The sequence below is a fragment of the Serinus canaria genome, chromosome 5 (genome assembly GCF_022539315.1).
Source record: "Serinus canaria isolate serCan28SL12 chromosome 5, serCan2020, whole genome shotgun sequence".
NCBI lineage: Eukaryota > Metazoa > Chordata > Aves > Passeriformes > Fringillidae > Serinus > Serinus canaria.
The window spans coordinates 46,470,351-46,496,958 of NC_066319.1; the positions used below are offsets into that span (position 1 = coordinate 46,470,351).

General features: G+C 39.9%; 1 protein-coding gene across 1 annotated transcript; it reads right to left on the bottom strand.

Moving 5' to 3' along the window:
- LGMN (legumain) lies at window positions 1-26,162 on the bottom strand. Its single transcript, XM_050975436.1, has 14 exons — window positions 26,053-26,162; window positions 19,957-20,134; window positions 12,285-12,382; window positions 11,383-11,464; window positions 10,780-10,865; window positions 8,141-8,216; window positions 7,632-7,694; window positions 6,699-6,765; window positions 4,963-5,081; window positions 4,187-4,276; window positions 3,305-3,502; window positions 2,513-2,683; window positions 1,564-1,631; window positions 1-772 (listed from the first exon to the last, which is right to left on the bottom strand). The coding sequence occupies exons 2-14, from the start codon at window positions 20,092-20,094 to the stop codon at window positions 733-735; spliced, it is 1,296 nt and encodes a 431-aa protein (XP_050831393.1). The 5' UTR covers window positions 20,095-20,134; window positions 26,053-26,162; the 3' UTR covers window positions 1-732.
- Window positions 26,163-26,608: the final 446 nt, after the last annotated feature.

Sequence of the window (26,608 nt, forward strand, 5' to 3'; positions counted from 1 at the left end):
TGTGGGTGGATGAAACTGTCAACTTCATTTTTATTCACAGGCAATTCCTGTACTCCATGACTTCCCAGAGGTTTGTGAGTATACACAATTAATTACAGCATATTGGTGCTAAATTTACAGCATTAGATATTTCTGCTTTTCTTTGGGAAACAGTGCTTTCTACTCACAAAGATTTTTACTGTTCAACATTTAACTGTGCTGTCCACATCAAACAGCTCTCATATGCAACTAATTTCTTTTAACTGTTAAGGAGTTAAAACTTAAAGAACAAGCTTTGATGTCTTCACTCTTCAACCAATCTGCAAATTAGTCACTGTAATGGCATTCTTTAACTTTTTTTTAGAAGTTAAACTTAGCAAGAGTTTAAAAAAACCCTCCAAAATTAATGACTCAATGTTTAGATTTAGGATGGATTTAGCAATCACATAGTGGTTTGTAGTGTTCATCCAGAGATTCCTAAGAGTATTGTGCTGTGAAAAAATTATCCATCTTGAAAACTCCAGGTGGTCTGCCAAAATGCCTCTCTCAAAGCAGCAGGCTGTCAGCAGGTGGGGATGCAGAGGAGAGCACTGGCAAGTGCTGCACTGCTCATGGTCTGGTGCCTCAGCTCCCAGCACAGTTCCAGTACAGTGTCTGACTCTCTCCAGGTTGCATGCACATAAAGTCTGGATTATGACAGCTATGAAAAGTTATCACTTGTAGTAAGGGTTACATTCAGGACTGTTCTTTCCATCAATACCCAAGGCACACCCGATTCATGGCCAGGCATATTCTGCAACAGAGAACAATAATGATGAATAACTTTTCAGGTACTCTGCTCTCAAACTATTTCCCAAACTGACTACAGTGGGCTGCCACCAGGAGTGGGGGCAGAAGTTCTTCACCTCCTGAGTTGCATGTACACACTCTTTGACCTACCAATCCATCCTCACATTCCCTACCCCTTCTGCTTTCTTCTCTCCCTTTAACTTCTCTTGCATGACTCACAAGCTGGGATCTCAACCTCTACCACAAATTCCTAAGATAGAATTCCAACACTATGCTGCCCCTGGCTCTACTGCACCACCACAGGGGTCAACCTGTACCATTACTTCCCTGCTTTCCTACTCCACACATGGCACCATATTCTCTTTCATCACCAGAACCCAGCAGTGCTGTGGTGTTTTGAGCCAGCAGCTGAGGGGTGGCACAGAAAACACAGCAGTTCCCTGCCTGGCTGCAGTGTAAGCTCATGCAGGAGTTACAGGGCAACACCCTTGCACCAGTCATGCTGTTTTGTTTGATGTTGTGTGGTGCAGTGGGATCCTCTGACTGGCTGTCATTTCCCCTGAGGCTCAGTAAGGAAATTAAAGGGTTATGGGGACATGGATCATTATGAGTGGGAGGGAACAAATAATTATGTTTGTCAAAACAAACATTTTTAAATTTAGAGTGATTTATGGACAAAATGATAACAAGAGCAGAACGAGTGAGAAACTTTTAGGATTAAGCTTTATCAATCTATTGGCTTTTGTTCTTCTAGCCACAGTTAAAACTACACGGCATATCTGGGAAACTCATTACCTGTCAATGGGGTATCCTCCTTCACAAAGGTTGACCAAGGCATACAGCTGTCTCAGTGCATACTCATACTGAAATAAACAAACACTGTTAATCATTTCAGTGATGAAAAGCAGGTATTGTTTATCCAGACTAAATGGTGGAAATAATTTAGAGCTGCTATAATATCCAAGGTGTTCAACTGATCATCTAGTACTGAGCTAAATGGATCTTTTTGCTGCACTCTATGCTCTTTGAACTTCAGGCAATTCAGCCATTTAACTTCTCTGAACTTAGGAAATTCAGCTGTGTTGAACATTGACCTCATACACAAGACCATCTAATCCATTATGTTCTTAAAATCCCACAGAACAAAACCAAAAAATCCACTAAAGAGGCTATCTTGCCTGCCATCAGGACTTTCTTATGCTTACCTAAAGTCTAATAACACGACTTGAATCCTCAACTGGGATCCCAGGAAGAGCAAACAGTAATAAAGCCCCTAAACTAAAAAGTGGTTCTCAAGAATTCAGCAAGATGATGGAAATAGAGGCAAGGCTACTGCAAGGAATTATGAATAATACTGTATCATAATACAGAAATCTGAATGCACCAAGATTAGGAATTCATAGTGGTGATGGTCATAGTGTTTCTGTTTAGTCAGCAGAGATGCTTCAAGCAGAAATACAACATGACTTTTTTACATTGGGATTTCTGGGGAGGGAACTGATCGAAGCAACAGCACAAATAGTAAAAATTACATATTATTTTTGGGTTTTTTTAGTAAACTTCTTGGTTACCTAAAGGTGTAGTAAAAATTGTTTCCAAAAGCATTACTTACCCTTCCTCCAAATCTAATCTGTATGATTGCCCCAAGGTAGCTTTTTAATAAAAGCTGATTTTTGCAGGTGTGGCTATGCCTGTGCTAGTTTTTGTGGCCTGTTTATCAGGTTATATCCAATGAGTGACTTACCACAGGTAAGTGCCAGTTGAAGCAATGAGCTTTGAAGTGGTTCACTGCTGACTGGTAACAGTCATAGTTGCTGATGGTCAGTCTGTCTGACAGAATCTGCTTGGTCTGTTCTGTTGATCCTGTTACTATGGTGACTATCTTCTGCATGGATTCTTGGATGAATTCTTTCACCTGTATATATAACAAAGAGAACTTTAAACATACTTTTTCTAAATCTAATTTAAAGACTTTGAATCAAATTTCTCTTTCTTTAATCTTCCTTTAACTTTTAGGCTCTTTAGGGAACCAAATGTTGCCATTTATTTTTAGCACAGTCTCTTGCACTTGTCTCTTCACACTCAAATAAAAACTGACAGAAAGTCACGATTCCTGGAACCCAAAATTACTTGCTGTCCTTCCACTGTCTACCAGGGAAAGAAGGCACCACCAACACCAATACTGACTTCCATGCTGCAGGAGCTATTTGATTTGGGATGTTTCAGTTGTACTGAGACACGAGTTTCTCTAACACCAAAGATTGTCTTCCCCACAAGAATCCCTATGGATGCAGATGAAGAATTTCCCGTCAATAAAAGCTGTGAGACTGACTTTTGTCTTTTTTTTACCTTTTGGCTAGATAATTACTACTGAATGTGCCTTGTGGAACAGATCACTGAATTCTAAAGGAAGAATAAACTATCAACTAGAGGTTACCAGTCTGAAGAGTAATTTTTTTGACTTTCAGGTATTTTCCTTCTGCCATTTCTTAGAAGTTAATATGGCCTGGTGAGCAATTATTTTTTCTCTTCTTACCTCTAGGTATGCTTTCATCTCTGCAGCAATCTTCTTGGCCTCAGAAATGTCATTGGTAGCCATCAGCTTTCGTTTCATGATTGCAAAGGGCACATCAGGACTAGGTGTCAGGTCATAGTTTTTCACAGGTGGCAGAGAAATGGGCATAGCTTTCTTCCCCATGCCCTGAAACTGCATCACCTTCATGGAGGAGATGCTCTGAAGGATAAAAAGTAAGCAGATGGAAATTGTCAATCACCTTCAATAGGTAGTTTTGTCTTAGTCTGCCATGCAAACCTAAATCTCTAAACTTCTTTTATTAGAGAAAATAAAGGAAGTAACAGGGTTGTAGGTGTGTGTGTGTCTGTGTGTATGCATATGTTGGGTTTTTAATACAATGTGGTAAAGGCTGCCAAAAATCAGGGAACTTTTATTTCCAAAACTCATTGAGGGGGGAAAAGGCTACCAGGTTACGTAACTGCACGTTTTTTAAAATGAGTATTTAATCTGTTGCATAATGGGACTATTGTAAATGCTGTATCACCTCTTAGTTCTTCCCATTTGAGGGATCATTGTATTTTTTAACATTTCACTAATACTCATAATATGCTGGGAAGCAGTAAATACCTTTCTTTACTGAAGTGTCAAATCACTGGCAGAGCTTGGAGGACAACTTGTACCCTGATTTCTTGGATTAATGCATATGCAAGGCTGATTTCCTTTAGCACCAGGATCATCACCTCTTAAATGCTGAGGTCTACTAAGAGAAATAGCTGATAACTAAAAATGACTAAATCAACCCTGCCAGTTTCCAGCTGTTTTTTGTTTGGATTAAGGCATGAAAGTATAGGGTGAGAAAGGCTTGAAGATATATTTGAGCAGGAAGCCCTGTGAAATACATACTCTGTTTCCATACTGCATCACATGGCTGGTGTTGGTACGTTTCTTCACCAGCTGAAACTGCTTGTGGAGAGTTTCTTTTCTTAGATCCTCCTGCATGAAGAAAGTTCCATGAGGTCTAAAATAGTTAAACTCAGCTATTCTAAAAATGCAAGGGAAGCTGCAAAGGGTCTTAGGTGCCAGTGAGTAGAAGGATGTACAGGACAAGAGCTATACAACCTTTGAAAAACATTCAAGTAAAAACTGAAGAGAAGATTTGACAGCATATTCTCATATTGCTTTTAGTAATCTCATTTGCCAGCAAATGGGCAAGAAAGGAGTGGACTAGCATACAAATCCCAGATTTATTTCATTAACTCTATTCTCCATTATACTAAGAAGTGGGTTAGCCACAGTTCCATATTTAAGCAGCCCTGAAGAAGACATACAATTTACTGAACTGCCTAATTCATTTAACGTGCTTGGAGATGTGGTCTCAGATTAGCAAATAAAGATTATGTCAATTTGGAACCAGAAGTCAGATATTTTCTATCTTATAAATAACACAAGGAAATAATATTTCTGAAAGTTGGTATTGAAAGTAAATTCAGAGGCCCAAACAAATAAAGACTATATATATGGTTCTGAGTAGTAGATAAATACTTTTACCAACTCAATTTGTTGATTTTGTACCCACATAAAGCCAAGTATTTTCACAAATCTTGTAAAAGAGCTATGTTTAAAAATCCTACTGATCTTTTTTATACATGAAATGAAGAAAATTTGTTTAAGTAACTTACCATATCTGAATCTTCCATCCAATTCACACTGTACCAGTCCCCAAGATAAGTCTGCCTTTCATCATCATAGTAACATGCATAAGATGACTCCTTGGGATTAGCAGCTGTTGTTGCATAAACTGTAATACAAACAGTAAGGGTTTTTATCTTTTTTTTTTTTAATCTCCTCTCACCCCTCCATGATTTAATACTTAGCTGCACACAATATAATTGTCTAAGTATTCTGCCTTTCAATCATTTACTTCTAAATAGCAGAAAGAAAAGAAGTATGTTAATCATTGTTCAGTCACCCTCAGTGCTGTTCTAAGCACCCTCTGTGCTTCTTCTTTGCTGCCAAATGTGGTCTGGGGTGTTTAAAACAAAATTGCCTGAAGGAAAAATCTACTTTTCAAGAACTGCCTGAGAGGATTGTGCACTAACAACTATCTATACATTCATTTTCTTTATTAAAATAATGAGATCTTTTCTCCAAAGTTGAAGTGAATCCCCTAAAAATCATCTTTACTTCCACATAATGCTACCTTCTAAGTAATATACTTTGTTGGATAATGCTCTACACTGAGACAAAAGTAAAATAATCCTACATCTGTCCCGAGCATGGTGCTCCCAGTAAGTCATCTCTAAGGCAACAGAAATACTGTAAACACATATTGACAGATCTCAAGACAAAAGCAATTTTGGCTTTTTGCCAAAGTTAATACACAGCATAGTTGTGTAACTGAACGAAAATCCATATTTTAAAGTCAAAGTGTTCCACACGATTTTATAGAGCTATTGTGTTGTTTCTACTCAGAATGTACCTAAAACTCAAAAGTAAAAAAAAAACTTGAATCTTATCTGTGCAGTAAATTGCTCCTCTTAGTACCCTTCAAAATGCTTACTAAGTAACCAGTTAACCTTCTTAGCTTATCAGTGAAAGCTGCCAAAGACAACTTTGTACTCTAATACATAAACTGTTCATTTTCTGCCTTTTTAAGTTCTGTGGCAGAGCTGGTTGTAAAACCAGAGTCCTCAGACTGGAAATTTCTGACAGAAGAAACTATAAAAAATACTGAGCATTTGTCTGGGACAATTAATTGTCAACATGAAACTTCCTGTAAAATAAAAACTGTTTGTAAGAAATCTTGGTGGGTGTCAGGCAGTATACCCAGGGCCAAACACTCAGGATGCCTTGGACAGGCACATGGCTGGTCTCCTCTGCAATGACATCTTCAAAACCACAGGAGCAAGCACTTCTCTCCCTGATATGGAGAAGCTGTTTCAAAAGGTTGTGGTTCCTCACCCCAATCAAGGCTGAGCTTCCAGCTCTGCAGCAGAGAGCCTGGAAACCCTAAAAAATCTGAGTTCCACAACCTGGGTTGTTGTGCAAATGTGCAGCAAAATCAACCCTGGCAGTCTCACAATTGCTTTGCTACTCGATGAAACTGAGAGTAGGAACTTCACATCTGTTAGCAGTGCTGAGGCTGAGAAATGTCTGTACAACCAGGGCAACCACCTGGTTCCTGAAAAGAAATACTTTTTCAACTTCTCATTTCCAAGAAGCTGAAAGCCTTTTCAGTCTTTTGTAAGACTCTACTAAAAGGAACTTCCTGTAAATGGAAAGTATTACTTTCTTGTGCTCCCTCACTAAAATTCTACATAAACATGCCTCGAACCTATTCTTGTCACAGTCAGTACTTGTTCAGGTCTGTGACAAGCTATGATATTTAAGTCCAGTAAGTTAACTGATTGCTCACCATTGATATTATCAGCCAAGTGATTCATCATAGATCCAGACTCACATGCTTCAATGTAGAACACCATCTATAAAATACAAAAATAAATCAGAGACCTTAAGAAATTCCATGAGGAAATGGAGAAAACTTGTTTGGTGCTTTTTATCTGTAGCTAGTTGGCCTATACTGCTATTCCTGAAACAAAAGCTATGCATAGTGCTACAAAACAAAAGATAATTTTTTATTTTCAGGAATTAAACTCTGTAGAAAGGGGAAAGAATAATAATGAAAAGGTGTTATTCATCTCTACAGAATCCACAGGGATCTACTGGCTATTGTACAAAGCACAGATCAAACACACAGTCACTCTATAGGCACAGCAACGTGTTAGTATTGAATGCAGCGTCTCTGGAACTGTGTGTTCCTAAACACAGCCAGCCATAGCAGACATTGCCACAAAGAACTGTGTAAAAAAGCACCAGTAAAATGTTCAAAACAGTAATTTTTCTGCTATTAGCACATGTGATGAAATAAATTAACAGAATTTTTTGACAAGAGGTACAGTCTTTTAAACTAAATAAATAACTGTAAGAAAAACATGAGGTATACACAAACTTCCTGTAATAACAGTGAAGTCTGAAGTGAATAAAGCACAGGAAGAAAGAGACAGGTATAAATTATGGGGGTGCAGCAGTTATGGATGTTGCTTTTCTAGTCAGAATATGCAGCATTAGGAAACAGCAGTTAAACTACATATGAATATTGACTGCAAAAACAAGCAAACCATTTATGGAAAGTTTGGAGCAGATCAATCCTTTTAACTGCTAAACCCTAATGCAAATTCAACTGCATGTAACAGATTCTTCCTACTTTGAGCCAACTCTCAAAATAAAAACATCTCTCTTCCACGCCAGCCGCTCTTTTAATTTGGGAATTTCTGGTATGCTTGTTTACCTTCCGGTATTTCTTGTGATGATACATGTACCAAATAGTCTTATTCAAGTCTTTCACATGAAGCTGTAAAATAAGAAGGCTTGTATTAAAACCACTTATGTTCAACAGACACACAATTCACTTCAGAATAAATACTGTTGTGAATATGTACACTATTTTCCCAATAAATTTATCCAGTTCTTTGCCCTTCTGAAGTATAACATTCTAGCATTTACCACTCTGGAAAAGATGAGTAATGGTCCCAGAAGATATGCATAGTGCACCAGAAAGCCAAGTCACACCTGTGTGAAACAGCCTGACTATGGAATGACACAACTCAAGTTTCAACTGAATGTTACAGATTCTAACCAGAAAAAATCCAAAATACAGTGATCAGAAGAATAATGCTCTTTTTTGGCCTCTCCCCTCAATATAGAGTGCTCTTAATATTCTCATGTTTTACATTTATTTGTTATTATTTTAGTATGTCACTAAAGTGATGGGTTTTGTGTTATTCCCAAAATGCTTACATCATCATCAGGAAAAGCCAGAAGTCCTGGAGCTCCATGGTCAGTGAAATAAACAAACACATGATCCTTGGGACCACTGTAATGAAAAAATTGCAAACAAAGTATTTTTAACTACTCCAACCTAATCTTCAATACAACAACAATCATCTGCTTCTCAGTGCCAAGACATGTCAACATCTGAAAATATCAGAGCTGAAGCACCTCCTCCTCTTGGTCCATTTTTTTTCTCCCAAGCATGTAAGTTTGGATCCTTATTAGAAGAGATGCCCGCAAAAGGAACAAAAACAAAGATATAGCTAGTCTCTCAAACATGGAGAATATGGCAATCACACTTCACATTCCAAACTGTAAACTGATTGAGACAGGGGCTGTTATGTAGGGTATGGTTATGGTGGAAACACAATTGGTTTTTAATGGCTATGTGAAGAATTGGTAATACTGTGGGCATTTGTAGAAGTCTGGTAAAAAAGGAATGCTTTTATAACTAAGTTATACCAAGGTACCATTAACGCAAGGATAAATAATAAAAACCTCTTTGCTAAGACTCTTAGGTATGTGCAAGGACTACTATGGCCATAATCAGCCACACAGATCAGCAAGCAGTGTCAGCCTACAGCTCCATGAGGAACTGATGCATGTACACAGGCACCCATGAGGCCAGACTGGCATTTGCACCTGTGGCTCTGCAGTCAGTTGAGCACTGAGCACTCTGATTCTGATTCCACTCTAAATAAAACAGATCATGTTTAGGTGACAGAAAGGTCTTGCACTAACAGCCACATCTGCAAAGGAATTTTCCTTTTAAACTGGATTCAGGGACACACCTTAAATATAAGGTGTGTAAAAAGATCAGAACGAGTGTCCAGGCCCTCCTCTGTTCCTCTGTACCAGAGTCCAGAAATCTTTACTTGCTTTTGCTCTTTCCTCACAGCAAACAGGTGCAACTGCAGCAGCTCAAGGGAACATTGTCCAGCCTTCTGTTTGCCAGTAACCTACTGGTTGGGGGAACCACCTGAAACTCCATCTGGAAGCCTCCCAGGGAAAGGATAATTGAGTTCTTGTCCCACCCAGTAGCAAAAGTCAGGCCACTTGAAAATTCAAACAGAACCTAATAAAGAAGGGTTGGCATTACTTTTTGGCTTCCTGCTCTTGATCCTAAATGCAAAAAATTTGACTAAGGTGTAATGTGAACAATTAAGACTTTTATTTGCGGGTTCAAGTTGTCTTCCTGAGTACATTAAGAGACTTTGGCCCTCTGCATGGCTACTCCCTTATTTGAACAGGAACATCAAGCTTTCACAGGTGAAGTGTGTTCAGATGTACATTTTTTTAAAACAAAAATTGCTTCATAGTCACCCCTTGACTCAATCCAGATACTAGAAGAGCAAAATCTGATAATGTGCAGTAATTTATTAACATTTTGACTATATGTGTTGCATATTTCATTTTCAACCTCAGTGTTTAAGGATGAAGTTCAAACAATTCAGAGCAGTAACTTATTTGACTATTGTCCTGCTCCTTCTTTTTTATTGTTCTCCTCAGTGCCAGGGTGGGATTCTTCTATTCTGTTTCATTGCTATGCCTCTAAAATCAACTGTGAGATGAAGATAGACTTCACAGTTTTTCTTTAACAGTGTTAGTCCTTCCAAGTGGTTGAATTTAAAATCTTAAAGGTTTTATAGTCATTCTTGTACATAGAAAAATATATGATATAGCTCTTAACCAATAGTCAGAAATATAGTACAACTTAGTAAGGTGGGATCATACTTTCACATCTCAAACTCTGCAGGAGCAAGATGAATAACTGACATCAGGTATCCTTCCAAGAAGAATTCTTATTAGGCCCTGAAATGTATTAACTACATTTTTGAATCATCTAAATTAAATAAGCCTTTATAAACTACCATTAATTTTAAATCTTACATTTCACTAAGCCAATCTGTAATTTATTATTCTTCATATATTAAAATATGGCAAAACTTAGAATCATTTGTGTAGCTTAGTTTACAAATAATTTAAGCATAATACTCACTTAAAAGTTTATTTGCTCATATTACTTTTTCAGTCACAAAGACTTTTTTTCATTAATTATAAACCATAATTCCACTTCATTAGGAATGGAATTATGATTGATACTCAGCCTCAATAACTCTACACGTGTTACAAAGACCAGGGCTGGGATTAGACATACAATTCTTCCAGCTGATTAGCTGGTTAAGCTCTCTCTGTTCCTCTGCCACTCACTGTTAAGTCTGGTCCAAGTTTGACCTAAGTCTTCTGCTGATTAATCAAACTGTTCATGTACATTAAAACCAGCCTTGGAAGATCCTTTCCAGAAGTTTCCAAAGTTTAGCCACACTATCTTAGAATTGCCATTCTTGCAAGATAATAGTCTAAATAACAAACACCTTAATACAGTTAATACTACCCTCTAGAACTTTTAAACCTTTATCAGTCAAATATCAGCAGTTGCTTTCTTGTGATGCATAGTTTAAGAAACTAGAACCACTATGAAGGACCTGGAATTGCCATCAATAATTTTGCTGGATTCTTAAGTTGTTCTAATTTATCATTTTGTTAAAATTAGTGTCAATTTACAACTACACATGCAATAATTTTCTAAATTAAGCTTCTCTTACCTTTTCAATACTTTTCCTGATCCCACTCCCTTCACTGCTTCCCCATCTCCTCTGAGAACTGCAAGAAAATTCTTAGGAGTAACATCCTAAGGATTTGAGAAAATTAAAGTTAGATCTGATCATAAAAACAACAAAATCTTCATTTAGAAAGATGGCTTCCTAAAGTTAAAATCTGTGCATGGATGACAAATTTAGCTGGCCATCCTTTTCAATACATCTTTATCTAATGACTCACTTGGCTGCTGAATCATGAAATCACGGAGTGGCTGGATTACTATACTGATTTAATGAAACAATTAGGTTTACATAGCTGTTTTTCAGATTGAGTTACAACATTTACAATCCAAGACCTTCCTTCCTTTTATTTCACGTGTCAGCATGGAAACAGTGTAAAGGTTCACTTTTATGACTAATGCATCACTTCAAAAAATCTATTGTCTGTATTCATCTTATGAACACCAAACTTCATGCCAAACCATGCAGGTGAATAAACTTGATGCTTTATATTATGTGCATTTTGGAGTGCAAGCTACAGGGTGAAAGAATTTATTCAGACATTGAATAATGCTGAACCTTCCCCAGGGAAAGGGGTTTTGTTCCTACCTCCTTTGTATAGTCTTTGGGTACTCCAGCATACACATCTGAGCCATTAGGTCTATTGATGACAATGCCTTTGGTTGGATTTCTGAAAGGTAAATGGAAAATAAATAGGAATAATTAACCACATGTCATGCAATGACCTTAGAACAACAGCAGCCAGCTCACCTGAGAGCACAGGAACTTGCACCATATGTCATTAAGTGATTTCAGAACATAAAGGGCTTTGCACTTCAGTCAGTTACATATATTTGTCTTAGGTGTCCTTACCCTCAGAGTACATTCAAGTATTCTACCTCAAATCATGTCAATTAATCTGAAGATATAGATGGATGGTCTCAATAATTTCTCTCCTTGCAGTCTTGCCTTTATTCCCTTTAACACTTTGCTCCCAGTGCTGCTGTGCCTGTAATGTCTGCTCATTTTGGGGGAAGTTGTTTCAGAATTAGAGGCTGTATAAATCAACTGTGTCATACAGGGAGCAATGATACACTCTAGACAGTCACCCAGAATGGGACCTGTACCCATCTTTGTTGAATGCTGGGAATTAATCTGATAATATCCTCCAAAGAAGCCCTGAAAGTTGCACACAGACCTCCCCTGCATTCACAAGTTTAGGTAATTTATCTGCTGCACACTGTTATGCCTGGGACTTAAGATCCCTTACTGTCATAACAAAGCTCTGCAGTCCTCAGTGCCACAGCTGATGCTGAGCTGTGTTCTAAGGCTTAGAAAGCTCATGAGCACATTTCAAAGGAGAATTATTGTGCTGATGGCTGACATCTCTATGCATACCACAGGTGGTTTTAAGTGATTTTCAAAACTACTACAAACTCAAAACACACTGGTGACCACAGCATGTTTGTAGTAACCATATAGTTTGTGACCAGTGTACGTTCATCACTTACTCCTCATTATCAGCAATGTCATCATACATCATGACAATGATCTGCTCATCTGGAATTCCATTTCGGTGCACAATCTGGTACGCATGGCACACATCTGCCTGAAATTAAGCAAATTTTCATTACTAGTTTTAACAGAAATTTTACCTTTGATACCAGAAGCAAAATAGCTTCTCAGACCTAAGAGGAGGCTACTGACCAAACCCAACTTCATTCCAATATAAGAGACTGAGGGTTGCTAGAGAGCTGAAATGCACAGGTTAAACCAGAGCTCATTGCTCTTCTCTAATTAGAAGCAGTTGCATTAATAGTGGAGACTACGATTAATATCTCTCCCTCATTACCTATTTTGATTTCTTATTTAAACAGAAACCAGAAGTTACTTCAGACTTGGTACAGATAACAAATTTAACATGAAGCTCTCAGCAAAATTCTCCATTGTAGGAGGAAAATCAAAATAAAAACCTTCTGCAGTGACAGAGAAATCCAAAGTGTGCCAAGTAGACAAAAAGTGTTGGATTTCCACCAATTTCCCTTAGTTCTGCACCAAGTCTGCACAACTAGGGATTAAAGGCTTGTCCTTGACTTAAGCAAGTATTGTTTACCAATCTCATTTATGCAAAGACTTGATTAAATCTTGTTTTACTATGAGATGAGAATTTGGTATAAGGAATATTTTCTTTTAATTATGTATTTCTTACTCTGCAGAACATCTAATTCAGGGCACATCAGATTTCATTAGAAAACAGAATTGTAAAATTTCTCTTCAGTCTCTTTTGTTGATTTGTACAGGATATGAATAAGCACATTTTCTTTACAGAACCATCTTCCTGTGACACAGAAATACCAACACCCATTAAAGTGATATTACAATAAATGCAGAGCTCTATCAGAATGCTAACTTCTCAGTAACCCCAGCTCAAATGATTATCTTTAAAACTTACAGTCCCTCAGTGCCCTAATGGGACATTAACAATCATTCCTAAACTTGAGAACTAGAACCCACCAAATGCTAGGAAAAGCAGTGCAGGATTAATGGAAGAGATCTCATCTAACAAATGCACAAGAAGCAAGCTTTAAAGCTTACTTGTGTTGAACTAATCTAATTTGCTAATTTGGAAACCAAATTGATGTGGTTTAAGTAGACCAGTGTCTGTTTAGATTATTTAGGAGTACAAGTGATTTTCATTAGTTTAACCAAACGGACACTGTAAAATACTGTAACTTTATAATCCTTGGTCTTCTAAGTGCAGATAAAATTGAAAAGAGAAGATAGTTGTACAAGATTCTGCGAAGGGTGAAGCACATTCAATGCTAATGAACTCTCCAACAATAAAATCTCATTATGTAACTAACCCTAAACGTTAAACTGTTCTTATTAAAGCAGTTCCATTTACTACTTCACAGGTCAGCAGTCTAGGTTCTCTTCCACCTATGCCAGACAATCTCCCAGTTAGTTTTCCATTTCCTTGTATGTCATTATACCAGCTGCTGCCTCAACAAGTCAAAACATTGAGGTTAAATAGAGTTAGGAAGGTATTGCATTTAATATGAAACAGAAGAGCACAGGTTTGACTGAGAAGATACTTGATTTTCACAAGCAATCCAAGCAGAAGAAAACACTAGTCAGGGCTTCTCTACACTGATTGATGAGTAGATCATAGATCCCTTCTCACTCAAAATATCACACACCTCTGTGATGCTGACAGGAACCTTTACAGGCTGGCAATAGGGAAATGCTTAGGCATGCAGTGATACAGTTAATGAGCAATGGTCTGTGCTCCCACAGACATGTGGCTGGCCAGTAGGGACTTTGGAGGTGTTTCAACTTATCCCAAGTACCCAAAATAAGTTAAACTTTGTAAATGCATATTATCAGGGGTTTTTTTGTTTCCCCTCCTTCCTTCTGGTTCATTCACTGTTTGCTCAGTATGTCCTGTCTTAGCAAATAGTAGTCATTAGCAAAATCCCTACTGTAAAGGAAGACGGATCTATGTAGTCAATTCCCTTCAATCTCAACTTATGCCTGTTTGGGGGTTGTCCCAGCCTTTTAAGGTTTTTGCTAAGGGAACTGCTGGTAGCACAGTGATATCACCATCAAAGGCTAGAGGAGCAAAAACATGCATTCCTGCTAAAACTCCATTGACTAAAGTAGGGCAGTTATGAGTAAACAGTCAGGGTTTATTGCATAGAATTAGCTGACCTAATTAGTCACCTTTGATATTGCTCATGATTGGTCCCTGTGTACACATAAAAACCCCATAAATTTTTCTCTACAAAACCAGAGAAAAAAAGTTTGCAGCTAGAGCAGGGAGGTGTATGTAGAGTATTTCCTGTTGATGTCTAACTGCCTCTCAAATACTGCTATTTGACCCTGTTTCTCTGAAATATTTCTGGCATATCTGCACCTGTAAACCCCTCTAAAAGAAACAGCTGTTCACTTGTTTCAGATCTCTTATTGGTATTATTCTTGATGGTTTAACATGTGAAATGCATGCTATGAACATTTACTGGATAAACTGTCACTAAATCACGTTTCTGTGACTGTGATTTGGGTAGGGCAGCAGCTGCCCCACACAGCACAGGCAAAGGTGCAGCTATACAGCTCCTGCTGCACAACTGACCTTATGGGTAGCTCCAAAATGGACACTGTTAAGGGCATGGTTTAGACCTTTCACCCCCTGGTTAGTCTAAACCCTTCGCTACATCAGCAAATTCTGATGGAAGATCTGCTTAAATAATTAACTCCTAGATTTTGAAAGCATGGGGATCAGAGAGTGAATTACCCTGTTTTCTGGCACCCCAGTTTTCCTCTGCCATACAGCTGTTTACACATTTGAATGACACAGCTTTTAAGCAAATTGCCTGGGGGGTTTTTTGGAAAAATCAAGTTGTTTATGACACGAGCTTGCATAAATAGTTCCTAAAGGGAAAAGCTTGGACTTGTGTGAAATTGGTTACTTCTTGTCTTGTGACTGATAGCTTCATGGCTGAAAGGAACTGTCAGCTTTATCTCAAAGCAGCACAATTCCCACTACAGCTGTGCTGAAATGTCACAGCCTAAACAAGAATGAACTCTAATATACTAACAAAGTAGAAGGATATGTCTGAAATGCCAGCCCTATCTTATTCTTTTGCTTAAATATACATCAGTGAATCTGCCCAAAGATATAACTCTATCAAGAATTTAGGAAAGGTTTCCTGAGAGTTCAATTTAAATTTTATAACCACACTGGGAAACATTAATTGAAGGCCAAGGCAGCCTTAGTGTCTGTTACCTAGAAGACAGGAGAATTTAAGACTGTCCTGGAATAAGATACTGCCCTGGCTGGTAGCATGTAGGACACTGAATAAATAGTTTCTGACCCACAAAGCTCAGTAAGACTAAATACAAAACTGAAAACAGACTCATGTATACAAATTCATATTTTTTAAGTTTTAATTTTAATTTTGCCAGACTTTTCCAGCCTGGCATTTCTCTTGCGGATGCATTCCCTCTCTAGTAAGACTCTTGTTTCACATCAGGCTTTTCCACAAACTAGGTGAGTTTGAGTATCCAGGAAGCATGGGACTGTCTCTTTTTCTGATCTGATGTGAAGCCAGCTTTAGATTTGAATTAACTGGTATATTCATCACACAGAAGAGCCAGACTATTTCTTCTAAATGAGAACTAGTTTGTTGAGTCATTCTCTAAATCTGACAAAAGCATTTAGTACTGTATTTGCTCATGTATGCCACTAAACTTTCCAGAGGTATTTTATCCAGCTCTTTGAGCAGCAGAGAGCTGAGCCACTTTCCCTAGGAAAGGGGGAGTACGCTTGAACAGTAGCCAGTCTCATAATAAAAAGCTGCTACAGAGAAGCCAGAGTAACTGCTGAGGAGCAGAGAGGAGCACACTGATAGCCCTTCCACAGCCCAAGCAACTCTAATCAAAACCACTAAAATACGGATAAAAATGCCAAAGAACTGAGAAGCCGCAAGCAGAAAGCAATGTACAAGCTAGCCCTGCAGTGACAGTAGGGCTATCACACTGGGCTCTATACTACACAAAGCACATTTTATTTTAGGAACTGGATGATATAAATGTGTAAAACAAGTTTAGGTCAGCCGGATTAGGAAAAAGTCCCAGTTCAGCCATCACAGTGGAAGCAACTGCCTGTGAATGTGAATCTTGCTCATATTAAGCACAAATAGTGGTTTTTCTCCTTTTCTAGCCTCGGTTTGTACTGATAGTGGATCCTGACCACTGACCTAAATAACCTAAATAACCAGTCTTAAGCAAAGTTTCAGATTCCTTGAGGTTACAGGTGCAAACTCAGTGTTTCCTGGGTCTGCAAAGTCTTTACAAACTTATTATTCCTGGGGTCTGTACAGCATTTCAGGTATGAAATGAGGTATTTTTGAATATGTAATCTATTTCTTCTGCTTTTGTGATTGCTCAGTCAGATGAACACATGACCAGCAGATAATTACAATACAGTACATTTTGACCACGTTGAAGCAGGCAGCATGAAAACAACTGGAGCTCACAAAATAAAAAGGTAATACAAACATGCAACATCATGTATTAACTGTACCCTGGACAGCTGAACTGAGCAACTGAAACCCAGAGATGTGTCTGCTGAATTCTCAAATTACAAAGAGACATTATGAGTGCATGAAGGGAATAGCAACAAATCTGGTAATAAAAAAAAGCTACATTGAATAACTACTTACTGGAACACATCTACAAATCCACTTGTACACAGGCTAGGTCAGAGAAGTTCTGGGGAAGAAGGGTGATGGCAGGAGTGAACTGAATTAGAGTACAATATATTTTCCTCTGCAGTTTGTCCCTCAGAAAGCAAAAAAATTACACAAATGTGCAATTCTGGAGCACTGATTTGATTTCTTATAGCACAGGTATGATTCTACTGAACAATACCACATGGTTCTATGTGTATTCACTATGTGTTCTGAAGCATAGAAGTGAAAGACCAAGTCCTATTCCTGGTTCCACTGTAAGTGACTTTGGCAAATAATTTAATTCCTTAAAATGTTTTTGCTTCTGCCTCTGGAAGTTAGGGAACACTAACACACAAAGACATGGTGATCATAATATTTTCAGAAATCTCTTAGAACTCGTCAGATTTCTATAGCATCTTTCCTCCTCTTAATAACTCTCCTAAAAGTCTATCATTCTGCTTGTTTAGCTGGGAACAAAATTCTCCAATTTTTTAATAACCAAGGCACCCTTGTTTGGATGACACTTCATGTCACACAGAAGTGTGATTTCCCATGACTAACTGCTGGGTCTGTCTCACCACATGTCACTGCTACCATGTGTGCTCACACCCACCAGGCCCTTAAGATTGGCCAAAAAAGGCCACTAGGCAGTACAGCACAAGCTGCTGCTGTGCTGCATCTGGTGGGAATCGAGCTTTTCTATAACAAGTTAAGATGCACAGCATCTTGCTTACAACAGGTAACCCAGCCTCATTCTGAAGGATCCTTCATACAGACTCTTTTACAATGCTGCTTTTGTAACTTTAATACTATCATTATTGGTGTTCTAATTTTCTTCTTTCCAAATGTTAAAACCTGAAGCAAGTGGCAGTTTAAAATACAGAGATTCCCTGTATTTAAACTCAGAACAATCCAACATGGCAGATATTATGCATTGTTAGTTGACATTATCTTCAAAATTAGGTATTTAAAGAAATCCTGTTCTCATTTTTCTAACATTGAAAAGGAATTACTTAATATCTATCTGCAAAGCATAACCACACTCAAAAGTTAATAGGCTTCTGTGAAATTAGCATGTGACAAAGATTCACTCACTGTTGGACACAAATATGTAAGTGTGGATCTTGTGTTCTTCATAACCCTATTTTACCTGGCAGATACACTTGCCATTGCAGGCTCACTGACAGAGAGACTGTGCTCAGGCAACTGAGATAATTCTCATGAGCCACAGCTTCAAAATTGTAGTTTTATTTAAAGAATTAATGTTGTGGTATTAACTCCTCCTAGAATGGAAGGGAGCCAGCTAGACTGGTTATACAGCAATAGCAACAAAAAGAGCACAACTCAGTAATTAAATTTAGACACTCCAAGACAGGCAGTAATCAAGTACAGCAGCAGTATTTTCATCATTGTTTTCCAATTTCAACTTTAAAATTCTTCTTCAAGATTTAATTTTAAATAGGAATAGTTTATATTAAGGCTGTAATATTCCAGCCATGATCATCAGGTGGTATCTACAGTGTAAGGAGCTGGGAAAGTCCCTAAAACCTGTTTGTCAGAGTGTTTAGCTAGCACTTGCCAGTGACAGGTTGTTCTTTAGATGCAACAAGATTGTCAGTCTGATTTAGTTTTAAGCTCATCACTGCGCTGAAAATTACAAAATTACCGTGAGCCTAGAAGGAGAAGAAATATACACAAAACCCAGGGTGCCTAACACACAGAAGGCTCATTTGTTCCTTAATCAACCAATATAGAGAGGATGAAGCCTCTCTATATTTTACAGGCAATTACATTAAAAATAATAAATACTTTAAAAGTTCCAGAATTCAGCAATTCAACCAGTACATTTCATACAACTCAAGTTTTAAAAATACTGATTTTGTACACTAGTATTTAATCAACAATACTATAATAAACTATTTTTCTAGCATTTAGAAATATATAAATGTACACACAAATTAAATTGATCCTGTTCTCCAAAAAAGCCAAGCTGCAAATTTAGAGCATTTGCACATATTAATCTGTTTAAGGGATTGTCCAGCCATTTCCCAAGGGGAAAGTGCTGCACAAGTTTCCTGACTGCTGATTATAAACCTTGAACTTAATCAGAATTAAGTCACTTGGGTTTAATCCTGTCCGTAGTGACACCCACACTCAGCCCAGAATTTCACAACACACTGTCTTTCCCAGCAGTGTTAGACTCAGGAGTTCCTGTTCCTTTCCTCCTGTTTCTGCCACTCACTCTCTTCCCTGCACCCTGCTGCACCATATCTTTGTTGTGCCAACATAATTCTGAGGCCACGCTGTTGAACACGGTCAGCAAACTGGTTCAGGTTAAAAAGAACCCCCTTCCACAGGTCCTCCACTCCTCAAAACATAATTATGCCCTTGCAGCCTTCAGAGATTTTTTAACTAGAAAAAAAGGAAGCTTCTCATAACATAATGAAAAGAGGAAAGAAATGGAAAGAAACACGCACGTGTCTCAAAATGAGGTTTATCTCTAGATATCCTCTGTACAACTGCAAGTTGGGGTTAGATCCTCTAGCCTAATTAGTAACAGAGTATTTACCCTAAAAGGCACAGGCCTCCCAGGATGCAGAAGTGTGATTAGAGGAAGAATACTTCTCCTCTGGCAACAACAACTTTTACAAGAGGTTAGAGTCTGAAGAGTTATATGAAAAAAAGAAAAATCACATAGTAAAAAGGAGTAGAGGAAGGGAATTCCTGGGGTGGTAACAAAAATAACTGAGAGCAGGTTCTGAGCAAATCTTATGATGTTTTCTTTGAAAACTTCACACACCTAGGAGTCTAGAAGTAGAAGCACTTGCTCAAATGACAGAAGGTCTAAACTAGTCTAGATGATAGGCAGCTATCACTCTCCTGCAAGTCTGGGAACTGGCATTTTCTGGAGCATGGACAGCATCAGCATGTGGAAGGAAGTGGTCCTTACCTGGTGACGATAGTTGTACCAGCCATTGGAACCTGCAACAATCACCACCCAGTGCTTGCCTCCATCTTCAGGCTCTTCCATGGAGAATGTGCTGATGCCCAGAGCACAGCCCAACAGCAAAATTGCTTTCAGTATCATCTCTCTTCTTTATTTACTCCACAAATGGGAAAAAATTCTCCTAATGAAGAATTTTGAGACAAGTAAATGAGAGAACATCAGCCAATAAAAAAAATGCAAAACAAACATCAGCAATCTCCCAACTAGAAGCTTTTCTTGGTTGTGGGTTTTTTTGTTGTTTTACAGACCATTTAACCCAGAGTAAAATTTCAGGTCATATCTTCCTTTAGCATCAAGCTGCTACTAGTTACAATAGCTTTTTATCAGCTTTCAAATCTGACTGAAAGCAATTCTGAGTAGGACAACCAAGTTGTTCAGCTCCCTCCAGTTGTTTCGCTCTATAATAGCTGGCAAGGAGTAAGTCTCAAATACAAAGCAAGCCTCACTATCAACTACTTCACAGATAAAACTCTTTCAGATTAAAACTATTCTCTTGGTCTCTGCTTATGTGATTCCCTGGTTTCCACTCAGTGGCAATTAGCCCATTATTACTGAGTCAAATCCCAGGTGATGTAGGACACTAAAGAGACAGAAAAGTGGTGGGGAGTTGGAAGGTCAGAGTGTCACAAAAGCTTTCTGTGCCCACACTACCAAAGAGGGTGGAAAGAGGCCATTCCACTGTTCTGCTCAAGATGCAGCCCTAACTGCTGGGGCTGAGGGGAAGTGCAGGCTGTGAGAGCCTCATGCTATTCGTGCAACCTTTTATGCTAGAGGAGCGCAAATGTGAACCAGTACCACATGAAAGAGCAGCATTTTTGCCCCCTTTCCTCAATGGTTAAGTGTTTGCACAAGGTGTACAGTGAGAAAAATACATCTGAGCCTGTCAATGACAAATTTAGAAAAGCAGAGCACAGGGGAGGTTAGAGGCCATGCAAAAAAGGGTCTTTCTACTTTCTTGAGAGGAGTGGAAGTAGGGCCCTTGCTAGCGAATGTCCTGAGCACCCTGATTGTCTGATAAAGCATTTACTCTATAAGCAAACTATCTGGCCACATCCAATCACAGGTTTAAGGTCTGCTTTTTGAATTGGGGTTTGGGGGGGGGGTGGGGAGGCAGGCAGGTTCCATTTATTGGTCAGTCTCAGGTCAGCTGCAACCAATGTGAAACTCTAAAAGCAAACTCCCCTGAAGAACTGCATGCTCCTGGCACATGCATAAAGATTATGCATTTCCTCATGCAATGGGAGATGGGATTTTACACCTGCCTACTCACAAATACAAGATCTTGGAAGTAAATAATTGCTGCTGGTATGGAAGAGGTGCTGTAGTAAGAACAGAGTAGTCTACTTTAACATGGCTTTCTCTGGAAAAAAAGCTGGAAACCCCCAAGCCATTCAACACAGCCACAAGGCAAAATGTCAAAACTACCACTAAACCAAGTAAATAGTGTCTAAGCCAGCCTCAGTACCCCAGTGAAAACCACCCATCTGCAGCCACACAAATGAGGCTAGAATAGAGAAGCAGCCAGATCCTCTCCAAAGCAGAGAAGATTACTAACATAACACATAGCATGGGTTCACTGGTCACTAAGATTTAGTCTTGCAGGCATTAGTATGAAAAATATATATATGCATATATTATACTATATATACATATTTAGAACATGGGTTTTTTTATCCTTTTTAGTGGAGCTAGCACAAAGTAAGGATGTCTTGATAGTCTAAACTAAACCAAACATTAACTGTTATGAAACTGCTTCTTCCAAAAACTTATCTTTCAGGAAGAAGCCACTCCTGTCACTGCCTGTAACACTTGGAGCAAGAATAATACACAGTAACTTAACAATTTAGGGTTTGTTGACTTATTAGCTTCTTCAGCACATAAGCAGATGTGAAGGAATAAGCAGATTATTTATTAGATGGTTATATTCACCCATGTTGAGCTGGAATTGTAAAGTTTTGTCATTGTTGCCAAAGAATGTGGCTTTGTATGGCAACTCTGCCTGATCTATCTTGTCACTTCAGATGATAAGACAAATAACACACGATGCTGAAAATGCACTGTGTGTACAACATCCATAAAACCTGCCTATTATGTTGCCTAAAGCCTGGCTAAGATTCAAACCAACTTTACAGAACTTTTGTAAAGCGCCACTATATGCCACAGGCCAATGAGCCTATTAATTTCCATTATTCAATTTCAGGTATATCTAACTCCTGAAATATTAGGCAAGAAAAGAAAAACAGTATTGTTCAGACAATCTGCTTATAAATCTTAACTGAGTTTGACTTTCTGGAATATTGAGCTGAATTTCCTGCACACAGATCCCTCAGAGCTCAGTGTTTGTCTGATAACATTTCTCCAACTATAACATGAATTATGTTTACATTAAAAAAAGAAAGAAAGGAAGTTAATGGTCCAGATCGGTGCTGGAGATCCTTTCACATGATGCTTAGCTCTTTGAGATAGCATTCATCAGAATCCAGGGCATATCAAGAGAAACTGTACTGGTGCCAGCTGTTCACAGGGCCATATAACATGATCAAGAGAGGTCCTGGCACACAGACATCCATCACATGGAAACAGACCCTGCCACTATCAGTTTCTGATAGACCAGGCAAATGGAAACAGTTTGATGGGATTTGTCTTTCCTGATGAGTTCACACTCCTGACTACACTAACAAGGCTCCACAGTTCTCAGGACCCCAGCCAGTACCTGTGAGCAGGCCCTGCTGTGCCACACACAGGAACCACAGGTGTACCCCACACCAGCACTGCACTCTGCCTGCAAACAGCTCCACCACAGAAAATCCCTGGGCCACACCAGGAACAGAGACTTCAGCTACCACCCCCTCAGGCAGTCCCTCCATGAGGGATTCGAGAGTCTTCCAGGTAGTACAAGGGTATCTAGGTCTTCACATCTCTCTCCTCTGCTGAGACAAAAGTTGTGACTGATGCAGAACACCCAGGAAAAAAATAATCACCAAAAAACATTGCACTGTACTAGCATATCATACATATTTTGTCATGGATAATTTAGAATAGAAAAGAATCTCCTCTTTGGCACAAATTAATGACATATAATCCCTCTTATCTGTCTTTTCCTATACTATAATTAAATCAAATTAACACCATAAAGAAGGGAGGAAATAAAAAAAAAACCCAGACACACCACAATGGACTAGTACACTGTAACTAATAAATGCTCAGCTCCCTGAATTTCTCTAAGAACTTAAAATAGGTTTAAACATGTGCAGTGGGAATGGGTCTTCATTGTTTGTTTCTAACTACTGCTTAAAAAAAAAAAAAAGGCAAACCAAACACAAAAAAGTACAAACAAACAAATGATGATCAAACAAAGAAATATACTCACATCACACACATATTTCTACTTGTTTTAAAGAAGGCCTCTGAGTGCAAGTAGGCAATTTAAAAGGCTGTGTTCAGTGTTGTATTGTATGAGTTCTGTACCTACAGCTAAGAGAAAGCTCCCCATCACATGCTTTGTCTTCAAGTCATATTAAGAGAGAGCAGCCCAGCTGACCAGCTTACCACAGGTACAAAAAGCCTTTCTCTGAAGATCCATCACATGCAATCAATCCTACATCACATGCAGACGAAGACTGTGGGAAAACTAAAAACTCACTACAAGATAATCTCAGAGCTTTGGTTGATCTACAAAATATCATAAGATTTGATCAGCTCTGTCTAGTCTTTCTGACAGAAGAGTTAATTAACTCTGCCTGGAGACCATGCCAGGATAAAGGCCCATCAGTGCAGTGGGCTCAGCATCAGACCACCACGTACACATGCAGGTAAGGCTGCTGCACAGTTTGCACAGTCTGTGGAAGAAGCACATGCAGAACTGGGTGGCTCTTGCAGAACAATTCACTCTTAAAACCAGTCTGTCCTGACAGAGGTGCTTTGACCACTTCCCACTAGATAGCTAGCATATATCTCTGACTTGATAAGAAAGGGATGCTTAAGAAAGACCACATCTGGAAATGGCTGGCTGCTGCTGGAACAACTCTTCCGGCCAACTGCCTGTTGCAACACCCGAGTTCTCAACTTACCTTTGGGAAACAGTCCTTTAAGATCAATACTCTTAGAACAGGATAGCACTCTAAAGAAAGGGCTTTGAGTTGATCAAAGTATTTTCCACTAGCTTTTAAAGCAATATTGACACTTCAGTAGGTTGCACTCGAAATACCTTAAGCACAGTCTCCAAGAGCTATATAAACAGAAACTATATTTTACTTGCATGAGAAGTACACTAACAGTAACCATGCTGAAAAATAACAGCCTTAAGCTGGTCAGATGACCATTAAAGCTCTTCTGTGAAGTCTTTCTTAACAGCTCACTTGTTATAACTACTTGCCCTTGAGATTCCCAAATCAAGCCACAGTTCCTTTCTCCACAGAGTGCTTGCATATTGCCTGCCACTTAGATGCTGATTTCCACAAAATATGTGACAGTCTTCCTCACAGGAAACTGATGTCCACAGTTCTGTCAGCAATGTTCCACCCACATGCTGTGCTGGCTGCTACAAAAACACAAGCACCTAAACCCGTGATTAGGCCCCTGCACAAACAATCTGATTTTCTTTCTGCACTTGTGTTGTAGAAAGAAAAAAATCTTCATCGCTATAAATTCTAGCATGGTACATTTTGAAGGAGATTATCGTCCCTGTTGCAAAACATTTCTTTACAAAGTCTGCTAGTAACCATTCTATGAACGGGCTTAGTATGATTAGAACTTGTAGTAAATATTTCTGTTTAGCTACTGAAGATGTATAAGCCACTTTTACTGTAAAAACCCGTGATTTTTTAGTTAACTCAGAATGATTCTTGATGTTAAATAAATGTATTTAAAAGTAATTACAAATTAAGTTCTTTCTCCTGTTTGCAGGTTTACTTTTCTAAGCAGCAGAGATGGTACAATTTACCTGAGGGTAAAAAAAAACACCCCAAAATCATTCCTAGAATGGTGATAAGCTAATACACCTGGTTTAGGGGATTTTTTTCTCTACGTGTTTCAAAACACCCAGATTCAAATCTGGCAAACTTTAAGGCTTCAATAAACCTGCTTCTGCTATTTACTTTCTTATCTGTCTGCAGATGTACAAAGCCTCCACCATCACATTCTGATAGTAAGAAAAAAACAGATACCACAATGCTGCATGAGTAATAATTTTGTTAAATTGCCTGAATTGGCACAGGGGGTATAAGGGTAAAGGAGGAAGTCAGGTAAGGGTAAGAATGTCTGCTCAGCAAACATGGAAGTGTTGGGAGCACAGAGAGAATGAAATTCTGCAGAAGTTATTACGCAGAAATTCCAGTGTGATATTACACAAGATTCCCGCACTCCACATGTCTTTTACTATGGTTTATCTTAGCATTTCAGATCTTGGCTACAATATTTATGCTAACTCGTAAGTACAGACATCCAACACAGTGTTGTTCCATCCTAACTGGGAACTAGCGGAAACTACCTCCAAGCAGAACCTCATGCTACGGCAAGGCTTTCTACCACCTATAAATAACCAGCCACAGCGCAGCGCCTTTCAGGCATCACCAGCTCCCTGCAGAAATCCCGTAGTTACTCCATCCTTTTCTCCCGTTAAAGATGTATTACTGGTGATTAAATCTAAGCTGCTGCCACTGCTTCCTCCCCCACTCGCCCATCTCCCTCCTCTGCCAGCCCTGGGCAGAGCCCCTCGGGAGGAGCCGCTCGAACTCCCGTCTCTCTTCCAGCACGGAGGGATCAAACACAATTCCTAGGCCAGGCGTGGCAGCCCCAGGGCCAGACGGGGCGCCGAGGGAAGCGGCGGGGACTCAGCAGCGCTCGGAGCCCGGGAAGGAAACCGGCCCCCTCAGCCGCTCCCCCGGGAGGCGGCGGGGCCGCTCCCCCGCCTCTGCCTCCGCGGCCGGGCAGCGGAGCGGAGCGGGCCGTCCCATGCCCACAGCTCCCTTCGCTGAGGCGTACCCCGCGTCCTTCCCCCCCGGCCGGAGCCCCGGGACAGCGCAGCCCCTCCGCCCTCACCAAATCGCGAAGACGAGACGACGACGCCGCCACCGCTGTGATTGCGGCGAGCGTCGTGCGGAGACAGGCAACCGCGGCGCGCGGGGGGCGTACCCGGGCCCGGCCAATCGCGGCCGGGCGGAGGCGGGGCCAGACATCCTCCCGGCCACACTACGAGCCCCAGCAAGCCCGGCGCTCCACTGGCTCTGGTAGCTGGGGGCCCTGCGCGCAAAGCTTTTTGGGACTTGTAGTTCTGCGGCTGCGGGGTGAGTCGCGTGGTCCCGCGTGTCCCCGGAGTCCCGGGAAGCTCCTCTCGCGTTGGCCGGGCCCGCGCTGCGGGCGCGTCGGGAGCGCCGGGGCCGTGGCGATTGCGCAGGTTGTCCACGGGACACGAACAGGGCAGCGCCGGCTGCGCCTTCCCTCGGAACTGCCCTGTGCCTTTGGGCAGGATGGAGGCAGGAGGCCCAGAACGGAAAGGCAGAGGAATGTGCCGAGGGAATCCGTGAGATGACAGAAGAAGCCGAAGGGCTCCTCACAGTCCTGGCGTGTCTCACAAGGGCGGCCGGCGCAGCGCGGG